Source organism: Hyperoodon ampullatus, assembly GCF_949752795.1.
Source record: "Hyperoodon ampullatus genome assembly, chromosome: 2".
Lineage (NCBI taxonomy): Eukaryota > Metazoa > Chordata > Mammalia > Artiodactyla > Ziphiidae > Hyperoodon > Hyperoodon ampullatus.
The window spans coordinates 39209628-39230331 of record NC_136915.1 but is presented as its reverse complement, the minus strand read 5'-3'; the positions used below and the strand labels follow the sequence as shown (position 1 = coordinate 39230331).

Sequence of the window (20704 nt, the reverse complement as noted above, 5' to 3'; positions counted from 1 at the left end):
GAGCTTGTTTGTTAGCTCTAATAGTGTTTTTTTGGTGTGTGTATTTCTTGTAATTTTCTGTATGCAAATAGACATAGTTTTACTTCTTCCTTTCCAATCTAGATGCCTTTTATATATTTTATTTCCCTAATTGCTCTGGTGAGAACCTTAGTAGTATTAAATAGAAATGGCAAGAAAAAACATCCTTGTATTGTTCCTGATTTAGGGGAAAGCATTCAGTCTTTCACCATTAAGTATCATGTTAGCTGAGCGTTTTTTCATAGATGCCCTTTATCAGGTTGAGGAAAATCCCGTCTACTCCTAGTTTGTTGAGTGTTTTTATCTTGAAAGGGTGTTTGATATTGTCAGATGCTTTTTCTGCATCTACTGTGATGACCAAACCTTTATTCTTATTCTGTTAATATGGTGTATTACACTGATTGATTTTTGTTTGTTGAACCAACCTTGCATTCCTGGAACAAATCTCACTTGGTCATGGTATATAATACTTTTTATGTGTTGCTGGAGTTGGTTTGCTAGTATTTAGTAGAGGATTTTTGTATCTGTGTTCCTAAGGGATATTGGGTCTATAGTTTTCTTCTCTTGTGTTGTCTTTTTCTGGTATTGCTATCAGAGTTATACTGGCCTCATACAATGAGTTGGAAGGAGTTCCCTCCTCTGTTTTGCTAATCCCTCTCTCCCCCTAAAGTCTAATCCTAGTTTTCTTCAGTTCCGTTGTTCACTTTAAAAAATATTAATGCTATTTTTTTGATTCTGGTTGTTCTTTTTATGAACACCTAGAAATATAGTCTTCATAATTGCATTTAGCTTACCAGTTGGGAATATGACTCATGGTACACAGCAAACTTTAAATGAAATCTGCCTAAAATACTGTCTCTTTTGGATAGCCAAATACAAGGACAGGAGGAACTATTTAGACGTAATCAAACATTTTATAGATAAGAAGACGAGAGTTTAAGAGGATTGTTCAAAGTTACATTGCTGGGTTATGGCCAAGTCTGGAGATTTTATTTTAGACCAGTAGTTTTCTGTGTGTTTGTGAGCAATACTAAGAAACAGTATTCTATTTATTTGAAAGAAATATGTCTAAAACTTATCATATTGTAATCATCGTATTTTCCAATTGGAGAAGTCTTTGAAAATATAATGAATTCATTGCTATCAGGAAGATGATATTATTATTATTATTATTATTAGAATCTTCAAAGCAGTTAACTTTAACTGAAGAAACTGCTGTTTACCTAAATTATATCATGTGAGTGGACAAAAAAAGGCAGTGTCAAAATAAATTGAGGGACTTCCCTGGTGGTCCAGTGCTAAAGCATCTGCTTCCAATGCAGGGGACGTGGGTTCGATCCCTGGTCAGGGAACTAAGATCCTACATGCCACGGGGCAACTAAGTCCACACACCACAACTGTTGAGCTCGCGCCACAACTAGAGCCCGCGTGCCACAAACTACCTAGCCCACGTGCTCTGGAGCCTGTGCTACAACTAGAGGGAGAAAACCCACATGCCACAACTAGAGAGAAGCCCGCACACCGCAATGAAAGATCCTGCGTGCCACAACTAAGACCCAACGCAGCCTAAAATAAATAAATAAATAAATAAATAAATAAATAAATAAATAAATAAATAAATAAAATCTTTAAAAAAAAAATTGAAATCAGAGGGAATTCTGTCTCTAGCTTGGGGAAAGGCACAAAGGGAGGGGAAATCACATTACTATTTCAATCTAAGTGTTTTAACCTTGAATTATTAATTAAATGTTACTTCTACCAATTGTTAAAATCATTTTTTTGGTTGTGAGACAGTCTTTTAGAAACATATATTTTCAAAGAAAAAATCAGCAGTATAATTTTAAGAAAATAACATATATGTTTCTAAAGATAAAATCATAACTTCAGTTTTGCTGAGCCAAGAAGCTCAACTAAAAATACGTGCTGGAAATTGCAGTTTTCTGTCTCAATGTCAGTAACATACAAACCAAATTCTGTGTTGTGACTGGTTTACGTACTGTTTTCATTCGGAGATTAGTTTTACCAGCAACATCTGATTTGGGATTGGGATTTAGCTCACAAAGCAGGTTGGTTATTGGGACATAGGAAAGGGTCAGTGTTACTAATGAGCATACTACAGAGAAATAATTTCAGTGGAGAAAAATAGCATTTGTCCATATGTGAGCAAAATTGTTCTGTAATTCACTGTTGTACGCCAAATAGTCTGTGAAGTCTGGATTTGAATGTGGCAGCTCACTGGTGCTGGGGGCGAAATTTTGTTTTAATCATTATCCTTGAAAAAGAGGTTGGTTAAAGGTGTCAGTTGTTTTTCTTTTAGAAGGATGAAATGTTGTTTTTGTTTCTTTCTCTCCTCATGTTTCCATAATTTTATTTTTAGGTTTTCAAAAAGCTGAAGATTTAATTTAAGTAAAAGTTTTCCTTCCCTCTGAATATAGTTGGGAAAAACTCTGGATAGCCTGATCAACCAGTCGTTCTTTTCTAAGCATTTTTCTATATCTAAGATTATATCAACATCCAGAGTAGTTCTAATTCTTTTTAAAAAATTTTAAATTCTTAATTCTTTAAAAAAATTATTTTAAAAAATTTCTCTAAAATGAAATAGGTTCATGAGTTTAGAACTGTATTTTAATAGAATTATTTAGTTTTATAACTATTGTGTTTAAAACCTTGTATAATTTCCGATTATTCACAAATATATGTACTGGGAATTTTTCTCTTGTTCCCTGGTTCCTTAGCAGAGGTTAGTAACAGCTGGTTTGATGTTTCCAGAAATTCAGAGTACGTTTTTAATAAAATGGTCATTTAAAGTACCATGGATAACACTTTCTGTTCAGGTAGTCAGAATTTATCATCTGATGAAATATTTCAGGTTTGTTATGTGTACTTGATAACATCATTTGCCTTTGACAACACTTAACAGGATAATTTCCTTATTTACTTAGTACTTAAACACAGTACCCTCAGTACCATACAGCAAAGGTTTATATGAATGAAACACCTTTCTTAAACAGAATTTTTATGTCAAGGATATTTGTAGAAGATAAGATTTACTATTTAGAGGGTAAATATTAAGAATTTAAAAAATGTAAGAGGTTGATACAGAAAGATTTTAAGAGAGCATTGCAAATTCCTTTTTTACTTTTAGTTGATTGATCAGAACCAGTATCTAAATATAGCTTAAATGAATTAACTGTAAAGAGTAAACATGAATTAGTAGTTTATTTTTTCTTTTTCTTTATGCAAATAAAAACAATTTCTGATCTCCTGGTTTGCCATCTCTAGTTATACTAAACTACCAGTAACAGCTGACTAAGCCAGAGGTGCTAAGGACTTTTTCCCTAGCACAGAGATGACTGCTTTTTTGTTTGCCTTTTGGTTCTGCATATGTTACTTAGGTCTGGTTTAGTGATAACTGAAATATCCTGTGAATGCCTAATAAATATTTTTGGTGCCCACTATATCATCTTTGGGGGAGAAAAAAACCTTTTTCTCTACCCTCATAGGTTTAGTTACTGAGGATTGCTAATTAAATTGACAAATGCCAGATTAACAAAAGAAAAGGTTTACTCCTCATATATACACAGGAATGTCACAGAAAAGAAGTGAAAACCCAAAGAAGCAGTGAGGCTTAAGAGCTTGTATGCCATATTTTTTTATTTTCTTTTCTTTTAAATTAGACTATAATTGATATATTACATTATATTAGTTTCAGGTGTACGACATAATGATTTGATATATGTATATATTGTGAAGTGATCACAAGTCTAGTTAACATCTATCATCACATTATAGTTACAATTTTTTTTCTCATGATGGGAACTTTTAAGATATATTCTCTTAGCAACTTTCAAATATACAATATAGTATTATTAACTATGGTCACCATGCTGTACATTATATCCCTAGGACTTATTAATTTTATAACTGGAAGTTGGTATCTTTTTGCCACCTTTACCCATTTCACCCATCTCTCATCCCTTTCCTCTGGCAATTACCAACCTGTTCTCTCTATGAGTTCTGTTTTTTTCATTCTTTTTCTGTTTTTTTTAGATTCTATGTATAAGTGAGATCATACAGTGTTTGTCTTTCTCTGTCTTATTTCACTTAGCATAACGCCCTCAAGGTCCATCCATGTTGTCACAAATGGCAGGATTATCTTCTTTTTATGACTGAATAATATTCCATTGTATATATTTTCTTTTTCTTTCTTTCTTTTTTTTTTTTTTTTTTTTTGGCCAAGCTGTGCAGCTTGCCAGGATATTAGTTCCCCGACCAGGGATCAAACCTGGGCCGCAGCAGTGAAAGCCTGAAAGCACCAAGTCCTAACCACTGGACCTCCAGGGAATTCCCTCCATTGTATATATTTTCTTTATCCATTCATCCATCAGTGGACACTTAGGTTGTTTCCATATCTTGGCTACTGTAAATAATGCTGCAGTGAACATGGGGGTGCATATATCTTTTTGAGTTAGTGTTTTCATTTTGGGGGGATAAATACCCAGAAGTGGAGTTGCTGGTTCATACATTAATTCTATTTTTAATTTTTTGAGGAACCTTCATACTGTTTTCCATAGTTGCTGTACCAATTTACATTCCCACTGACAATACACAAGGGTTTTCTTTTCTTCACATCCTTGCCAACACTTGTTATTTCTTGTCTTTTTAAAATTTTTAAATTTTTGACTGCATTGGGTATTTGTTGCTGCATGCGGGCTTTCCCTAGTTGTGGCGAGCAGGGTCTACTCTTCGTTGTGTTGTACGGGCTTCTCATTGTGGTGGCTTCTTGTGTGGAGCATGGGCTCTAGGTGTGCGGGCTTCATTAGCTGTGGCATTTGGGCTCAGTAGTTGTGGCTCATGGGCTCTAGAGCGCAGGCTCAGTAGTTGTGATGCATGGGCTTAGTTACTCTGAGACATGTGGCATCTTCCCGGACCAGGGCTCGAACCCATGTCCCCTGCATTGGCAGGCAGACTCTCAACCACTGCGCCACCAGGGAAGCCCTGGGGTGGTATATTCTGATCCCCTTCACTGAGGCATGTTTTATTCTGTAACACATATGGCCTTCTGAATAGGTTGTAGGACCAGAACCTGAGCCTATTCTTTATCCTAGCTCGTTTTTTTGGTTTCAGGGTACAATTCAGTTATATATAAATCCTTTTGTACATGAACAAAAAGTGGTAGTGAAAAAAATCCCTCTTTGATTTGAACACAGGCCTGATTAGATTAGCAGTTCTTGAACTTTTTGGTTTGGGACCCTTTACACCCTTAAACACTATTGAAGACCCTAAAGCATTTTTGTTTATGGGAGTTATGTCTATTGTTACTGTATTAGAAATTAAAACTGAAAAAATTTGAAAATGTTTACCTTATTCATTTAAAAATAACAATAACAGGGACTTCCCTGGTGGTCCAGTGGGTAAGACTCTGTGCACCCAACGCAGGGGGCCTGGGTTCAATTCCTGGTCGGGGAACTAGATCCTGCATGCATGCTGCACCTAAGAGTCCACATGCCGCAACTAAGAATTCTGCATGCTGCAACTAAGAAGTCTGCATGCCACAACTAAGAGTCTGCATGCTGCGACTAAAAGATCCCACATGCTGCAATGAAGATCCTGTGTGCCACAACTAAGACACGGCGCAGCCAAAATAAATTAATTAATGAATTTTTAAAAATAACAATAACAAAACCATTACATGTAACATAAATGACATTTGAAATGAAAAATAATTTCCAAACAAATTTAGTTAGAAGAATGGCATTGGTTTACATTTTTTTTCGAATCTCTTTAATCTCTGGTTAATAAAAGGCAGATGGATTCTCATATTTACTCCTTTTTAAAATTTTTATTTATTTTTTGGCTATGTTGGGTCTTCGTTGCTGCATGCGGGCTTTCTGTAGTTGCGGCAAGCAGGGGCTACTCATCATTGCGGTGTGCGGGCTTCTCATTGTGGTGGCTTCTCTTGTTGCAGAGCGTGGGCTCTAGGCCTGTGGGCTTCAGTAGTTGTGGCACACGGGCTCTAGAGCGCAGGCTCAGTAGTTGTGGTGCATGGGCTCAGTTGCTCCGAAGCATGTGGGATCTTCCCAGACTAGGGCTCGAACCCATTTCCTCTAGCATTGGCAGGCGGATTCTTAACCACTGCGCCACCAGGGAAATCCCTTTACTTCTTTGCGAAGTGTGATATGTTTTGGTTGAAGTCTATGAAGAAAAGTCTAGTCTTACACAGATAGGTAGTTGCAAAAGGGAGGAATATTTTAATATAATTAATATTAGTGTTTAAGGTCTTCCTTGACACTCTACCAAAACTTTGATAGTTTCTTAAAGATTAGTTCAAATGTGGAATCAAGAGCCATATCAAAGAACTTTTCAAACTCTGTTATATTACAATCCATTGGTCTATCTTGTACTTTAATGGATTTCTTACCCATGTATGATTTTATAACATCATGAATTGTTGTAGTCCATTTGGGCTGCTATAATGAAAATACTTTAGATGGACTGGCTTATCAACAGCAGAAGTTTATTGTTCACAGTTCTGGAGGCAGAGAAATCTACAATCAAGGCTCAGTCAGATTTGGTATCTGGTGAGAACCCACTTTCACATTCATAGGTGTCTGTTCTCCCTATGTCCTCACATGGTGGAAGGGGCAAGGGAGGTCTCTTGTGTCTCTTTCATAAGGATACTAATCCCATTCATGAAGGCTCCACCCTCATGACCTAATGACCTCCCAGAGACCCCCACCTCCAAATACCATCATGTTGGGAGTTAGGGTTTAACATAAGAATTTCGGGGAGATATGCTGGGCTGCACCCTGCAGGCTTGCAAGCCCTACCTGTACTTGCTCCACCTCAAGACTGAAGACAGAACCTGGAGTCAGCCGATAGAGATATCAGTGGTTTCATAAGTGGGTGAATCTTACATAAACAGCAGAGGCTACTGGAGGAGGGGGAGCGGAATGATTCACATCAGGTTGGCTCATTGGTTACCAGGGAACCAGCAGAGGCGCACACGCCTTTGATAAACTATCTAGTGGAGATAGTTCTTATCTAAAGATTAAAACAATCACTAGCTGGTGCAGAGCAGGTGTTTGCCTAGATTCTATGATTAAAAGGGAAGGTCAGGGGCTTCCCTGGTGGTGTGGTGGTAAAGAATCCTCCTGCCAATGCAGGGGACACGGGTTCGAGCCCTGCTCCGGGAAGATCCCACATGCCGCGGAGCAACTAAGCTCGTGTACCACAACTACTGAGCCTGAGCTCTAGAGCCTGCGATCCACAACTGTTGAGCCCACGAGCCACAACTACTGAAGCCCGTGTGCCTAGAGCCCGTGCTCCGCAACAAGAGAAGCCACTGCAGTGAGCAGCCTGTGCACCATAACGAAGAGTAGCCCCCGCTCACCGCTTAGCCTGCATGCAGCAACAAAGACCAACGCAGACAAAAATAAAAATAAATAAATAAATATATTTTTTTTAAAAAAAGAGGGAAGGTCAGTCACGTGAGTAGGTGTAGGTGAAGCAGGGACTGGTGGAGCAGGGGATGTACAGAGAGCAGGAAAACAGCTGTCTTGGGTGGCCTCGTCATATAAGATACAAACATTCAGCCTATAGCAGTCTTTTTGAAAATATTGGTTGACTGAATTATGTAGGTCTTCCAGATGTTTTCACATTGCATTCTGCAATATTAAGTAATCATATTAATATCACTGTTGACCTCAGCAGAAAAGTTTTAAAGTTATTGGGAAGTTTTCAAATTTTACAAAAATTGTAATGTTCTTTTGAAAGCTCTGTTTTATCAATGGCAACAAATACTGTCCGTAGTTTTCTGTAAAGTGAGAAGCTTTATTTATTTTTAGGAAAAATGTCTGCCAAATACCCAAGTCTGAATAATTATAGTTTGTTAGCCTTTTTTTTTTTTTTTTTTTTTTGCGGTAGGCAGGCCTCTCACTGTTGTGGCCTCTCCCGTTGCGGAGCACAGGCTGTTGCACTACTATAAAGAGAAGAGTGCTTTATCTATGTCACGACCATTTTATTTTTTTATTTTTAAAGCTTTTTTAAAATTTTATTTTATTTATTTTTGAGTGTGTTGGGTCATCTTTGCTCTGCACGGGCTTTCTCTAGTTGCAGTGAGCGGGGGCTACTCTTCGTTGCGGTGTGTAGGCTTCTCATTGCAGTGGCTTCTCTTGTTGTAGAGCATGGGCTCTAGGTGCGTGGGCTTCAGTAGTTGTGGCTCGTGGGCTCAGTAGTTGCAGCTCACAGGCTCTAGAGCACAGGCTCAGTAGTTGTGGTGCATGGGCTTAGTTGCTCCACGGCACATGGGATCTTCCTGGACCAGGGCCTGAACCTGTGTCCCCTGCATTGGCAGGCGGATTCTTAACTACTGTGCCACCAGGGAAGCTCCTGTCGTGACCATTTTAGTAGAAATCACCTTAGCCATTTATTTGGTATTGTGTAGGAAGACAAAAAGAAAAGATTCTGGTTGTGCAATTTAAAAAAATTGTTCTAATATATACAGAATATAAAATTTATAATTTTAACCATTTTAAGTGTGTAATTCAGTGGCCTTAAGTAAATTCATAATGTTGTGCAACCAGTACCACTATCAATTTCTAGAATTTTTCATCATCGCTAACAGAAACTTAGTACCTATTAGACAATAATTCCTCCGTTCTCCCCACCCCACAGTTCCTGGTAACCTCTATTCTACTTTCTGTCTCTATTAATTTGCCTATTCTGGGTACTTCATGTAAGTTGAGATAAATATACAGTATTTATCCTTTTTGTCTGGCTTATTTCACTTAGCATTGTGCATTCAGGATTTATTCATGTTGTAACCTGTATCAGAATTTCATTCTTTTTTAAGGCTGAATAATATTCCTTTATATGTGTATACCACATTTTATTTGTCTGTTCTTCTGTTGATGGACACTGGTTTGTTTCTGCCTTTGGCTATTGTGAACAGTGCTGCTATGAACACTGGTGTACAAGTATCTGTTTGAGTCATTGCTTTTAATTCTTTTAGTATATACCTACAAGTGGAATTGCTGGATAATCTGGTAATTTTGTTTAACTTTTTAAGGAACCACCAAATTGTTTTCACAGCATCTGTACCATTTTTACATTCCCAGCACCAATGCACCAGGGTTCCAATTTCTTCAGATGTTTGCCATCATTTGCTATTTTCTGTTATTTTGATAATAGCCATCCTAATGGGTATGAAGTGATAACTCATTGTGGGTTTGATTTGCAGTTCTCTAATAACTAATAATAATCTTTTCATGTGCTTATTGGCCTTTCATATATCTGCTTTGGAGAAATAACTATTCAAGTCCTTTGCCCATTTTTTAAATTCAGTTGTTTGTTTTTGGTTGATTTGTTCTTTATATGTATTCTCGATATTAAACCCTTGTAGATATATGATTTGCAAATACTTCCTCCAATTCTGTGAGTTGTCTTTTGCACTTTTTTGATGGTGTCCTTTGATGCACAAAGGTTAAAAAATTTTTTTTAAACTTTATTTTTGGGCCACACCTTGCAGCATGTGGGATCTAGTTCCCTAACCAGGGATTGAACCCGTGCCCCCTGCAGTGGGAGCGTGGACTCCTAACCACTGGACTGCCTGGGAGGTCCCTAAAAGTTTTAAATTTTGATTAATTCCAGTTTATTTTTTCCCTTTTGCCTGTGTTTTTGGTGTCAAATCCAAGAAATTATTACCAAATCTAATGTTGTGAAGATTTCTCTGTATATTTTCTTCTAAGATATTTATAGTTTTGGCTCTTACATTTAGAAGTTTATCCAGTTTGTATTAATTTTTTTTATAGCGTGAGGTAGGAGTTTAACTGCATTATTTTGCATATGAATATACAGTTTCCCCAGCCCCATATGTTGTAAAGACTTTCCCAGAAATGGTTTTTGGACTCTTGTCCTAAATCAGTTTACCATATACATATGAAGGTTTATTTCTGATTTGTCAGTTCTGTTCCATTAGTCTGTGTGTCTGTCCTTCTGCCAGTATCATCCTGTTTTGATTACTGTAGCTTTATAGTAAGTTTTAAAACAAGTAAGTGTGAATCTTCTAACCTTGTTCTTCTTTTTCAAAATGATTTTGATTTTTCAGGGTCCCTTTTAATTCCATATGAATTTGATTGCTTTTTCTAGTCCTACAAAAAGCTTACTGCAATTTTGATAGGGATTACATTGGATCTGTAGATTGCTTTTGTCCATCTGTGAACCTAGGATGTGTTTCCACTTATTTATGGAATTGTTTTCTTAATTTTCTTTTAGATTGTTCATTGCTGGTTTATAGAAATATAACTGACTTTTATGTGTTGATCTTGGACCACTACAACTTTGCCAAACTTATTTATTAGCTCTAGTAGTTTTTTTTTTTATTAATTTATTTTTGGCTATGTAGGGTCTTTGTTGCTGCACACGGGCTTTCTCTAGTTGCGGTGAGCGGGGGCTGTTCTTCATTGCAGTGTGTGGGTTTCTCATTGCGGTGGCTTCTCGTTGCGGAGCACGGGCTCTAGGTGCATGGGCTTCAGTAGTTGTGGCATGTGGGCTCAGTAGTTGCGGCTTGCGGGCTCTAGAGCACAGGCTCAGTAGCTGTGGCGCACAGGCTTAGCTGCTCTGCGGCATGTGGGATCTTCCCAGACCAGGGCTTGAACCCGTGTCTCCTGCATTGGCAGGCAGATTCTTAACCACTGTGCCACCAGGGAAGCCCAGTACATTTAACTTTGATACAATACTTTAATCTCCTATTTGTACATTATTTGTAGATTATGACCAAAGAAATAATTTTTTTACAGCATTGTAGCCCCTGAACACTTTCTTTAATTAAAAAAATCAAAGTGAATTTTTGAAAGTTTTTTTAAAAAAGTCAGAAAACACAAGAAATTAAAATGAAAAATTATTCATAACCATTTTTGGTTTTGTTTTTTTTAAACATACATAAATAAAGCATGCATATATAGGTAAAGTGCTCTCCTGTGTTGCTCCCAACATTCCTGTTGTATACACTATTAGCAGTTTGTGTATTCTTCCAGGTGTTTTTATGCATGTATGTACATACACACAGACATATATGTGTGTATGTTTGTTCTTATGTCTACATATTAAAAACTGGATTTGAAACATCTTTATGTATGGCTAATATTTTAAAACTTGTAATATAATTTTTCAAAATGGGAAGAGAAGTACTGTTCATTGTCTACTAGATAGAAACAAAAGTGCTAGGTATTTTATGAATACTTATGTAGGAAGGTATTGGGTTGGCCAAAAAGTTCTTTTGGGTTTTCCTGTAAGATCTTATGGAAAAACCTGAACAAATTTTTTGGCCAGCCCAATATTTGCTCAGGTGCATTTAATTTATCACTCAGTACTGCAGTGCTTACTCAGTGCAAGAATCACCTTGTCAAGAGGTTGAAAGGTAATTAATGTACCCTAATTAGCTTCTCCCTTTATGTGTTCCACTTGACCTACTTAAAATGTATGTGATTTGTAATTTTTCCCTTTATTTATAATATCATAATCTGGAAGTGACATATAGATAAAAATATGCTTATCTCCATGTAATAAGAAGGTTATGTAAGGTAAATTTTTACTTACTTTCATCCAGTAAATTCTATAATTTACATGGGAGGGAGATCAACTGCTAGAGAAAGCAAAACATTTAGTTTGAAGACTCATGTTAGTTTAGTTGAACTAAATTTGAACATACTCACGATTTTAAGAATGATGAATTATCTTGAAGTTTATCCTTTTGGATTACAAAGTTCATAAGTATAAAGACTGTGTCTGTCTAGTTCATTGCTATATTCCCAGCTTTTAGAACATAGAAGGTATTCAATAAATACTTGTTTAATATATGTATGGAATGATGATAGATGAGAATGTAGAAATAGGCCAGTATTTCATTCATTCTTTTTTTTTTTTTTAATTAATTTATTTATTTTTGCTGTGTTGAGTCTTCGTTTATGTGTGAGGGCTTTCTCTAGTTGTGGCAAGCGGGGGCCACTCTTCATCGCGGTGCGCGGGCCTCTCACTATCGCGGCCTTTCCTATTGCGGAGCACAGGCTCCAGACGCGCAGGCTCAGTAGTTGTGGCTCACGGGCCTAGTTGCTCCGCGGCATTTGGGACCCTCCCAGACCAGGGCTCGAACCCGTGTCCCCTGCACTAGCAGGCAGATTCTCAACCACTGCGCCACCAGGGAAGCCCTCATTCATTCTTAATTGTGTTCTTTTAGCAACTTTATGTAGGAACAGCTTTATAATCATTTCATTCTTCTTATATTTCTGCAGATGAGAAAAGCAAGTTATAAGGAGGCTATGGGAGCCCTCTGTAATACATGTGACGTGGTCATTATCTGTTTGGTGGTGGTGGAGCTATCAGTAAACTGTCATTATCCATAAATAGCAGATTCCCCATGCTGCTGGTCAACTCAGTTCAGTATAGAGCTCCCCCAGAGAAGGGATATAGACAGAAGCAAGTCTCTGTGGCTCCTTTTGGTGATTAAGTTGTAATCTACCTGCTGATTCAAGGAGGCGAATTGGTTCTTGTTGGGCCCTCCTGGTCATGGCATTCAGTTCAGTAAGGACTAGGTTTGAGAGGCCCAGTGTTTGAACTTGAAGTTTCCCCAGGAGGGGATCAATTTTTCCTTTTGCTGCGTTTTCATTGCACCTTACTTTACTTTTATTATAGTTATTTACCTCATTCTGCTGAGAATTATGGTTAGGTGTTTCTAAGTGTGATTCCCTCTAGATTTGTTCTTTTGAGTGCCTTGTCTTTGTACCTTTCATAGTGATAGCAAAGTGCTTTTGTGTAGCACACATTTAAACTGTTAATCCTTATACGTAGCAGAATTTTAAATTCTACAAAATTATAGTTCCAACTGTTGCTACTTTTATAAGCCACATCCTTTTCAAAGAAGATAAGTATAAATAAGTAGCCAATTAGAAAAAGAAGTATGGATTATAGCAAGCTCTCCCGCATCTAGTGATTTCAGAAGTCTGATTTTTTTTAAAAAAACAGCTTTATTGAGATATAATTCACATACCATACAATTCATCCACTTAAAAAGTATATGATTCAGTAGTGTTTAATATATTCACAGAGTTGTGCAGCCATCACCACAAGCAATTTTGGAACATTTTCATTACCCCCCAAAGAAACCTGCATACATAACTGCATACATTAACTGTCATTCCCTTTTCCCCTTCAACTCAACCCTAGGCAACCATTATTCTACTTTGTCTTCTATAGATTTTCATGTTCTGGACAATGGAATCATATAATATGTGGTCTTTCATGACTGTTTTTTCACTTAGTCTAATGTTTTCATGGTTCATCCATGTTACAGCATGTTTTATTCCTTTTTACTGCCTTTTAATTTATAATTAAATATTAAATATATTTAATTATATGTATATGTATTCACACACACCACGTTTTATTTATTCATTTGGGTTGTTTCTACTTTTGGGCTATTATAAATAATACAGCTATGAACATTTATATACAAGTTTTTATATGGTTGTATGTTTCATTTCTCTTGAAATATACAGCTAGGATTGAAATTGCTGGGTTATATGGTAACTGTATGTTTAACCTTTTGAGGAACTACTAGACTGTTTTCCAACCAGTTGCATCATTTTACATTTTCATGAGCAGTGTATGAAAGTTCCAATTTCTCCACATCCTCACCAACACTTGTTATTATCTGTCTCTTTGATTATAGTCATCCTAGTGGGTATGAAGTGGTATCTCATTGCGGTTTGATTTTCATTTCCGTGATGCCTAATGATATTGAATATCTTTTCATGTGCTTGTGGGCCATTTGTATATCTTCTTTGGAGAGATGTCTATTCAGATCCTTTACCCATTTTTAATTTTAGTCACTTCTTTTTCTGTTAAGTTTCAAGGTTCATTATGTGTTCTAGATACAATTTTTTGTCAGGTATATAATTTGGCTCTTAACATTTAGGTCTTTGATCCATTTTGAGTTAATTTTTGCATATATGGTGTGAGATGGGGGACCAACTGCATTCTTATATTCACATTGTTCCCCTTTCCCCACAGTATTATCTATAACTTTTTTGTTAATTAAAAAAAGTTTTTTTGAAACAATCTAAAACTTAAAGAAAAGTTGCAAGTATGATACAAAGAACTTGATTTCTTGAACCATTCAGAGTAGGTTGCTGACATGATAGTCCATGATGACCATGTTTGTGTGTATTTCCCACCAATAAGAACATTCTCCAATGTAACCACAATACAACTATCAAAATCAGAAAATTAATGCATTACTACCATCTCATCCTCAGATCCCATTGAGGTTTTGCCATTGTCCCAGTAATGTCTTTTATAACAAAAGGAGCCAGTCCAGACTCACACATTGTATTTAATTGTCATGATTCTCTAGTCTTCTTCAACCTGGAACAGTCCCTCAGTCTTTCTTGACTTTCACGACCTTAACATTTTTGAAGATTCCAAGCCAGTTTTTTTTTTTTTAAGAGAGAATCTCTTTTCTTTTTTTTAAATAAATTTATTTATTTTATTTATTTATTTTTGGCTGCGTTGGGTCTTCATTGGTGCGCGTGGGCTTTCTCTAGTTGCGGCTAGCGGGGGCTACTCTTTGTTGAGGTGTGTGGGCTTCTCATTGCGGTGGCTTCTCTTGTTGCGGAGCACAGGCTCTAGGTGTGTGGTGCACGGGCTTAGTTGCTCCGTGGCATGTGGGATCTTCCTGGCCCAGGGCTCGAACCGTGTCCCCTGCATTGGCAGGTGGATTCTTAACCACTGCACCACCAGGGAAGCACCAAGCCAGTTATTTTGTAGAATGTCTTTCAGTTGTGGTTTGTCTGATGATTTGTCTGTGGTTTGTCTGATTTCCTCATGATTAGATTCAGCTTATGCATATATGGCAGGTATTTGGCAGAAGTGATGTTGTGTCCTTCGTGATGCATCCTGTTGGGGGCCCGTGATCTCATCATTACTGTTGGTAGTAACCTTGATTACTTGCTTAAGGTATATTTGCCAGGTTTCTCCACTATTATATTAGTCTTTTTCAATACTTTTGTGATTAATAAGCATTTGTGGGAAGGCCTTCAAAATTATATGTCTTCCTCCTCATTAATCTTTCAATTTTTCCATTTATTTATTTATATCTGTGTGGACACATAGATTCCTATTTTGTTTAATGGCTTATATTCCCTTACTATTATTTGTATTGATGCTCCAATTATCCCAGATTTGGTAGTGGGAGCCCCTTCAAGCTGGCTTCTTTGTTCTTTTGTCATGGCCCCTCATTCTTTGAGTACTTGGTTACTTTTTAGCACAACATAATGTTCCAGGTTCATTTGGTACTTGCTCTGCCCCACCTCAGCCATTTCTCCAAAGAGCCCTGGTTCCTTTTAGTAGAGAATGGCATTAGAAACCAAGATCTGGGTGCTCGGTGTGCATATTAGGATTTTGCTGATCCCAGGACCTCTCAGGGGACAGAGCTAGGGAATAGTTGTATTTTCTATAAGTACAGACATTTATATCTATCTATCTATCCATCTATCTGTTGAATTCCATGAGTTCCCATCAATAGCTGCAACTGCAGTCCAAACCAGGGGGTTCATTCTATTTTTCTACCTTTCCATATTTGTAACTTCCTTTTTGGACTGTGAGAACCCCAGCTCCTATTATCTATAGTAGTTTTACTTATTTGATCCATTTCTCTGTATTACCCAGTCTTTCATAGTTATTGCTACATTCTGCCTACCCCCTCCCATCCCCTGCCCAATTAGAAATTCTTTGCATCCTAATCTGGCTTTGCCCCACTGTGTTGGGATGCCCACCTCCTAGGACTGTGTCCTTGTTAGCTTGGTCTCCAACACTCTGTGCCACCCGGGCCCCAGGCCACTGCCCTTCTTCTTCACTCACCTTCAACACCCCACGCCAAGTTGCCCTCTTGAGGATTCCCTCCTCACCCTGCTGGAGCTCTGAGATCCTTGTTGTGCAGCTGCCCTCAAACATGGACATAGTCCTCCCTCACCTGCTTTGCGCTCTGACACCAGCTCTTGGCCATCATGACCAGCTCTCCCTTAATGGCTTTTGGACTGAATTGTTTGTGAAGGGGCTTCATGTTGTCTTTTGAGAGAGAAGTTTTTTGGACATCTGTTTAGAATTAAAAGTTTATTTTTTTTCTAATTTAGAACTATTTTATTTGAAGAGATTTTCTTTTGTAGTTCTAAACACAAAACGAATGCTGTTTGACTGCTTCAGAGGCATCATTGTATTTAAATGCATCATGTGATATATTTACATTTTAAGCCACACTTGAATTTGAAGACTCAATACAAGCTTTTTAAAAAAAAATTTATTTATTTATTTATTTATTTTTGGCTACATTGGGCCTTCGTTCCTGCGCGTAGGCTTTCTCTAGTTGCAGCGAGCAGGGGCTACTCTTCATTGCGGTGCGCGGGTTTCTCATTGTGGTGGCTTCTCTTGTTGAGGAGCATGGGCTCTAGGTGTGCGGGCTTCAGTAGTTGTGGTGCACGGGCTTAGTTGCTCCATGGCATGTGGGATCTTCCCGGACCAGGGCTCAAACCCGTGTCCCCTGCATTGGCAGGTGGATTCTTAACCACTGCGCCACCAGGGAAGTCCCAATACAACATTTTTATTACTTTTTATTTATTTATTTATTTATTTTTATTTTTTTGCGGTACGCGGACCTCTTGCTGTTGTGGCCTCTCCCGTTGCGGAGCACAGGCTCTGGACGCGCAGGCTCAGTGGCTGTGGCTCATGGGCCCAGCTGCTCCGCGGCATGTGGCATCCTCCCAGACCGGGGCACGAACCCGTGTCCCCTGCATCGGCAGGCGGACTCCCAACCACTGCGCCACCAGGGAAGCCCCATTTTTATTATTATTTTTTAAATTTACTTAATTTATTGTGTGTGTATGTACAAATATACATATTTTTTAGGCTTTATTATTTTTTTGAATTTTATTTTATTTATTTTTTTATATAGCAGGCTCTTATTAGTTATCCATTTTATACATATTAGTATATATATGTCAATCCCGATCTCCCAATTCATCATACCTCCACCACCCCGCCACTTTCCCCCCTTGGTGTCCATACGTTTGTTCTCTACATCTGTGTCTCTATTTCTGCCCTGCAAACCGGTTCATCTGTACCATTTTTCTAGGTTCCACATGTATGCGTTAATATTCGATATTTGTTTTTCTCTTTCTGACTCACTTCACTCTGTATGGCAGTCTCTAGATCCATCCATGTCTCTACAAATGACCCAGTTTCGTTCCTTTTTATGGCCAATACAACCTTTTTAACAAAGAAAGTATTAGTTGTAACAAAACATAGCTATTCATTCTACAGATTATCATTTTTCCTAATATGACCACTAAATATAGAGCCCCTATTAAGTTTTTTTTTAGAAAATATGACATGATAATGCAAACTATGTTTCCCTTTTCTTTACTAGTAATAAACTATGACATCCATTTGACAAAGCACTACCCAACCCTACTAAAGTCATTTCTGCAATTCAAAATTGACCATCTTTTACACTTAATCTGTCTCATGTAAGGAATGGATGTAAATGGTTATGTCAGGTGCAGAAGTCAGTCTGTATCAATTGGTGTGTATTTTATATTGTGTTCTTAACACCAGAAAATGAAAAATAAGTACTCTTATGTGAATGAAACATACCCTTTGATAGTTATTACAAAGGCAGAATCAACTGATTTTTAGTCAGGACTAGTGTCTCAATGTCCATTTCTTTATTAATGCTTTTTAAGGAAATGTGTTAAAGGCGTAGGTATAAACGCACATGTGAACAGCTTACTTCTCTCCCAGTAACCACTTACCTGGCCTTGCTCCTCCTTTTCATGGGATCAAGCTACTGAGCCCTCAGCTACAGAGGCTGTGGTGCCTAGTCAGTATTTTTAAATAAAGCAGATCTCATATCATCCTTTTCTGAAAACTGAAGTACAGAGAAGACTATGGAAAGTAGTGAGAAAGAGCATACTGTGAAAAACAAAAAACCAAAACCATAGGATGTGATGTTCAAATTTAGAGAAGAGCTAGTTCATGATAATTGTCAGTAAATCATAAAGTAGGGGGCAGATTGGGCCAGGACTGGAGAGGCAGGAAGGCCAGGGAGCCCCAGTGCGCCTGACGAAAGTGGGCATGCTCCAGATGGACAGTCTAATTACGACCATCGTGGCAAACATTTTCACAAAGCTGTAAACTCTTCAAGGCCAGGGACGGTGGCTTACTCAAGTCTGTATCCCCACTTCTTAGCACTTTCTTGCACATGATAGACATTTAATACGTATTTTTGGGAACCAGGGAACTGAGCTGAATCAGCTCGCTGCTTTCAAAGCCATTTTGGGTGGTGTCTATTCACGCAATTCATTCACTCCTCTGCCTAAGGCAGGGATGACAAACAGACTTTATCTCACTCTGATGGACTGGTAATGGATGCCTGGAAGCATGAATGACACAGATTTTGAGGGGACTTCCTTGGCAGTCCAGTGGTTAAGACTCCATGCTTCCACTGCAGATGCACGGTTGCAATCACTGGTTGGGGAACTAAGATCCCCACAGGCCACTCAGTGGGGCAAAAAAAAAAAAAAAAGAAACTGCATAAAGAAAAAATGACGTGGATTTTGAGACCAATTCCTGGCATGGAGGAAAGGAGTGCTGCTCATTCACAATGCCACCTTGAAAGAATGGTGGCACAGACATTCTCTATTCTCCACCCCTGGTCTAGGAGAAAGGAATCCAATGAAAAGTTAGTATTTTATAAGAAGGAAGAAAACGCAAATAGCTCGAATATTTCATTTTTTCAGGCAATTATTGGTAGAGTTCTAAAAGGATTCTTTCTTTGGCTAATGTTTAACATTTAACATAAAATAACTTTTAATTTGATTTATAATTATTTGAATCTTAATGTACATTGGTTAACGAGCTGAGTTTGAGGAAATTAGAAAACAAATAATAATTTACATCTACAAAATAATAATATTCATTTATCTTCTAGCTCTTCCACCAAAGCCACCTAAGCCAGTGACTTCAGCCATTACCAATGGAATGAAGGACGGTTCTGTTTCTCTTCAGGATGCAGAATGGTACTGGGGGGATATTTCAAGGTAACTAGAAGGGTACTATAATTGAATGAAGCTTAAAAAATAATTTTGAGATTAGGAGTTAAAATAAAACATTTTTAATGCCCCACAAGTTGTCATTTAAAGATTACCATTTAAAAAATTGTTTAGGAGAACCTTTCAAATTTTCTAAACGCTTTTCTTCCCACAGAACAAGTGACAAGAAAATCTTTCAATTATGGCTGTGATGATTACTTTTAATACTGTATTGAGGGTAGACTTTTGAATAAATGAAACCTATACATTTAGGATAGGTGCATGTGTTTTAGGATAAAAGATATTTATCTGTCCTTAATTTTCCTTACTTTTCTGTTTCTAAGGCAATGGTTCCACAATCTTTGCATGCACAAGAATCATGGGGTAGGGTCCAGGAATCTGCACTTATAACCTCCCAGGTGATTTTTATGCACCCTTCACACACCTCCTTTTGAGAAACAGAACTCTAGGATAGATTTGCTTTTTGGGTAAAATTTGGTTTTGGAAAGCTTTTAACTTACAGAAGGAAAAAATATATATGTATATATATTTTAAAATTTGAACATTGTATTTTCTTGTTTTTAAAAAGTCCTATCCATTTCTGCCAAGTCAGATTCCAGGTTGCTTCTATATTGCTCAATATGCTTGTCCTTCTCTTTCTCTTGTCTGTTCTCTCCCATTACAAAGTAGCACTCATTTCATTTTTTTCCTTATCATTTTAACCATCTTTAAATATACAGTTCAGTGGCATAAAGTACATTCACATTATTGTTCAACCATCACCACCATCCATCTCTGGAACTCTCATCTTCCCAAAGTGAAGCTCTGACCAATTAAACACTAACTCCCCTTTCCTCCTGTTCTCCCCAGCCCCTGGCAAGCACCATCCTGCCTTCTCTTTCTATGAATTTGACTATTCTAGGTACCTCATATAAGTGGAATCATACAAAATTTGTCCTTTTGTGTTTGGCTTATTTCACTTAGCAAAATGTCTTCAAGGTTCATCCATGTTGTAGCATGTGTCAGAATTTCCTTTTTAAGGCTGAATATTATTCCATTATATGTACATACCACATTTTTATTTATTCATTCATCTGGACATTTGGCTTTGGTGAATATTTGGATTGTTTACAGCTTTGGGCTATTGTGAATAATGTTGCTGTGAACATTGGTATATAAATGTTTGTTCAAGTTTCTGCTTTCAGTTCTTTGGGTGTATACCCAGAAGTGAAATTTCTGGGTCTTGTGGTAATTCCTTATTTAATTTTTTAAGGAAGACTTAATATATTTCATATTCAAATTGATCAGAAAATTTAAATTTTAGCAGTGTACAATAAAAGGATCTGTTATATTTAAATACTACTTAATTTATATTTTAAGACCATGTGGTTCTATAATTCAAGGTTCTTTTATGCCCTGCCATTTTCTTTGAGTCTTCTAGTGTTGTTCCTTAAAGTCCTAAACCAACTCTGCAGAAGGAATTTGTTATCAGTATAAATTCATATTGGAGAATATTATATTAAAGGTTGTGAACTGAATAAATTATC

The 20704-nt window shown here is 37.4% G+C and overlaps 1 protein-coding gene across 3 annotated transcripts in view; it reads left to right on the top strand.

Annotated features, from left to right (window-relative positions):
• LOC307048756 (phosphatidylinositol 3-kinase regulatory subunit gamma) overlaps positions 1-20704 on the top strand; it is a gene marked incomplete at its 5' end in the record, with an annotated part of 80278 nt that overhangs the window by 26397 nt on the left and 33177 nt on the right. For all 3 annotated transcript variants that reach the window (XM_079697955.1, XM_079697954.1, XM_079697953.1), the window contains one exon: positions 19058-19166. In XM_079697955.1, coding sequence (XP_079554081.1) covers positions 19058-19166 — 109 coding nt within the window. The remainder of the gene's footprint in view (positions 1-19057; positions 19167-20704) is intronic.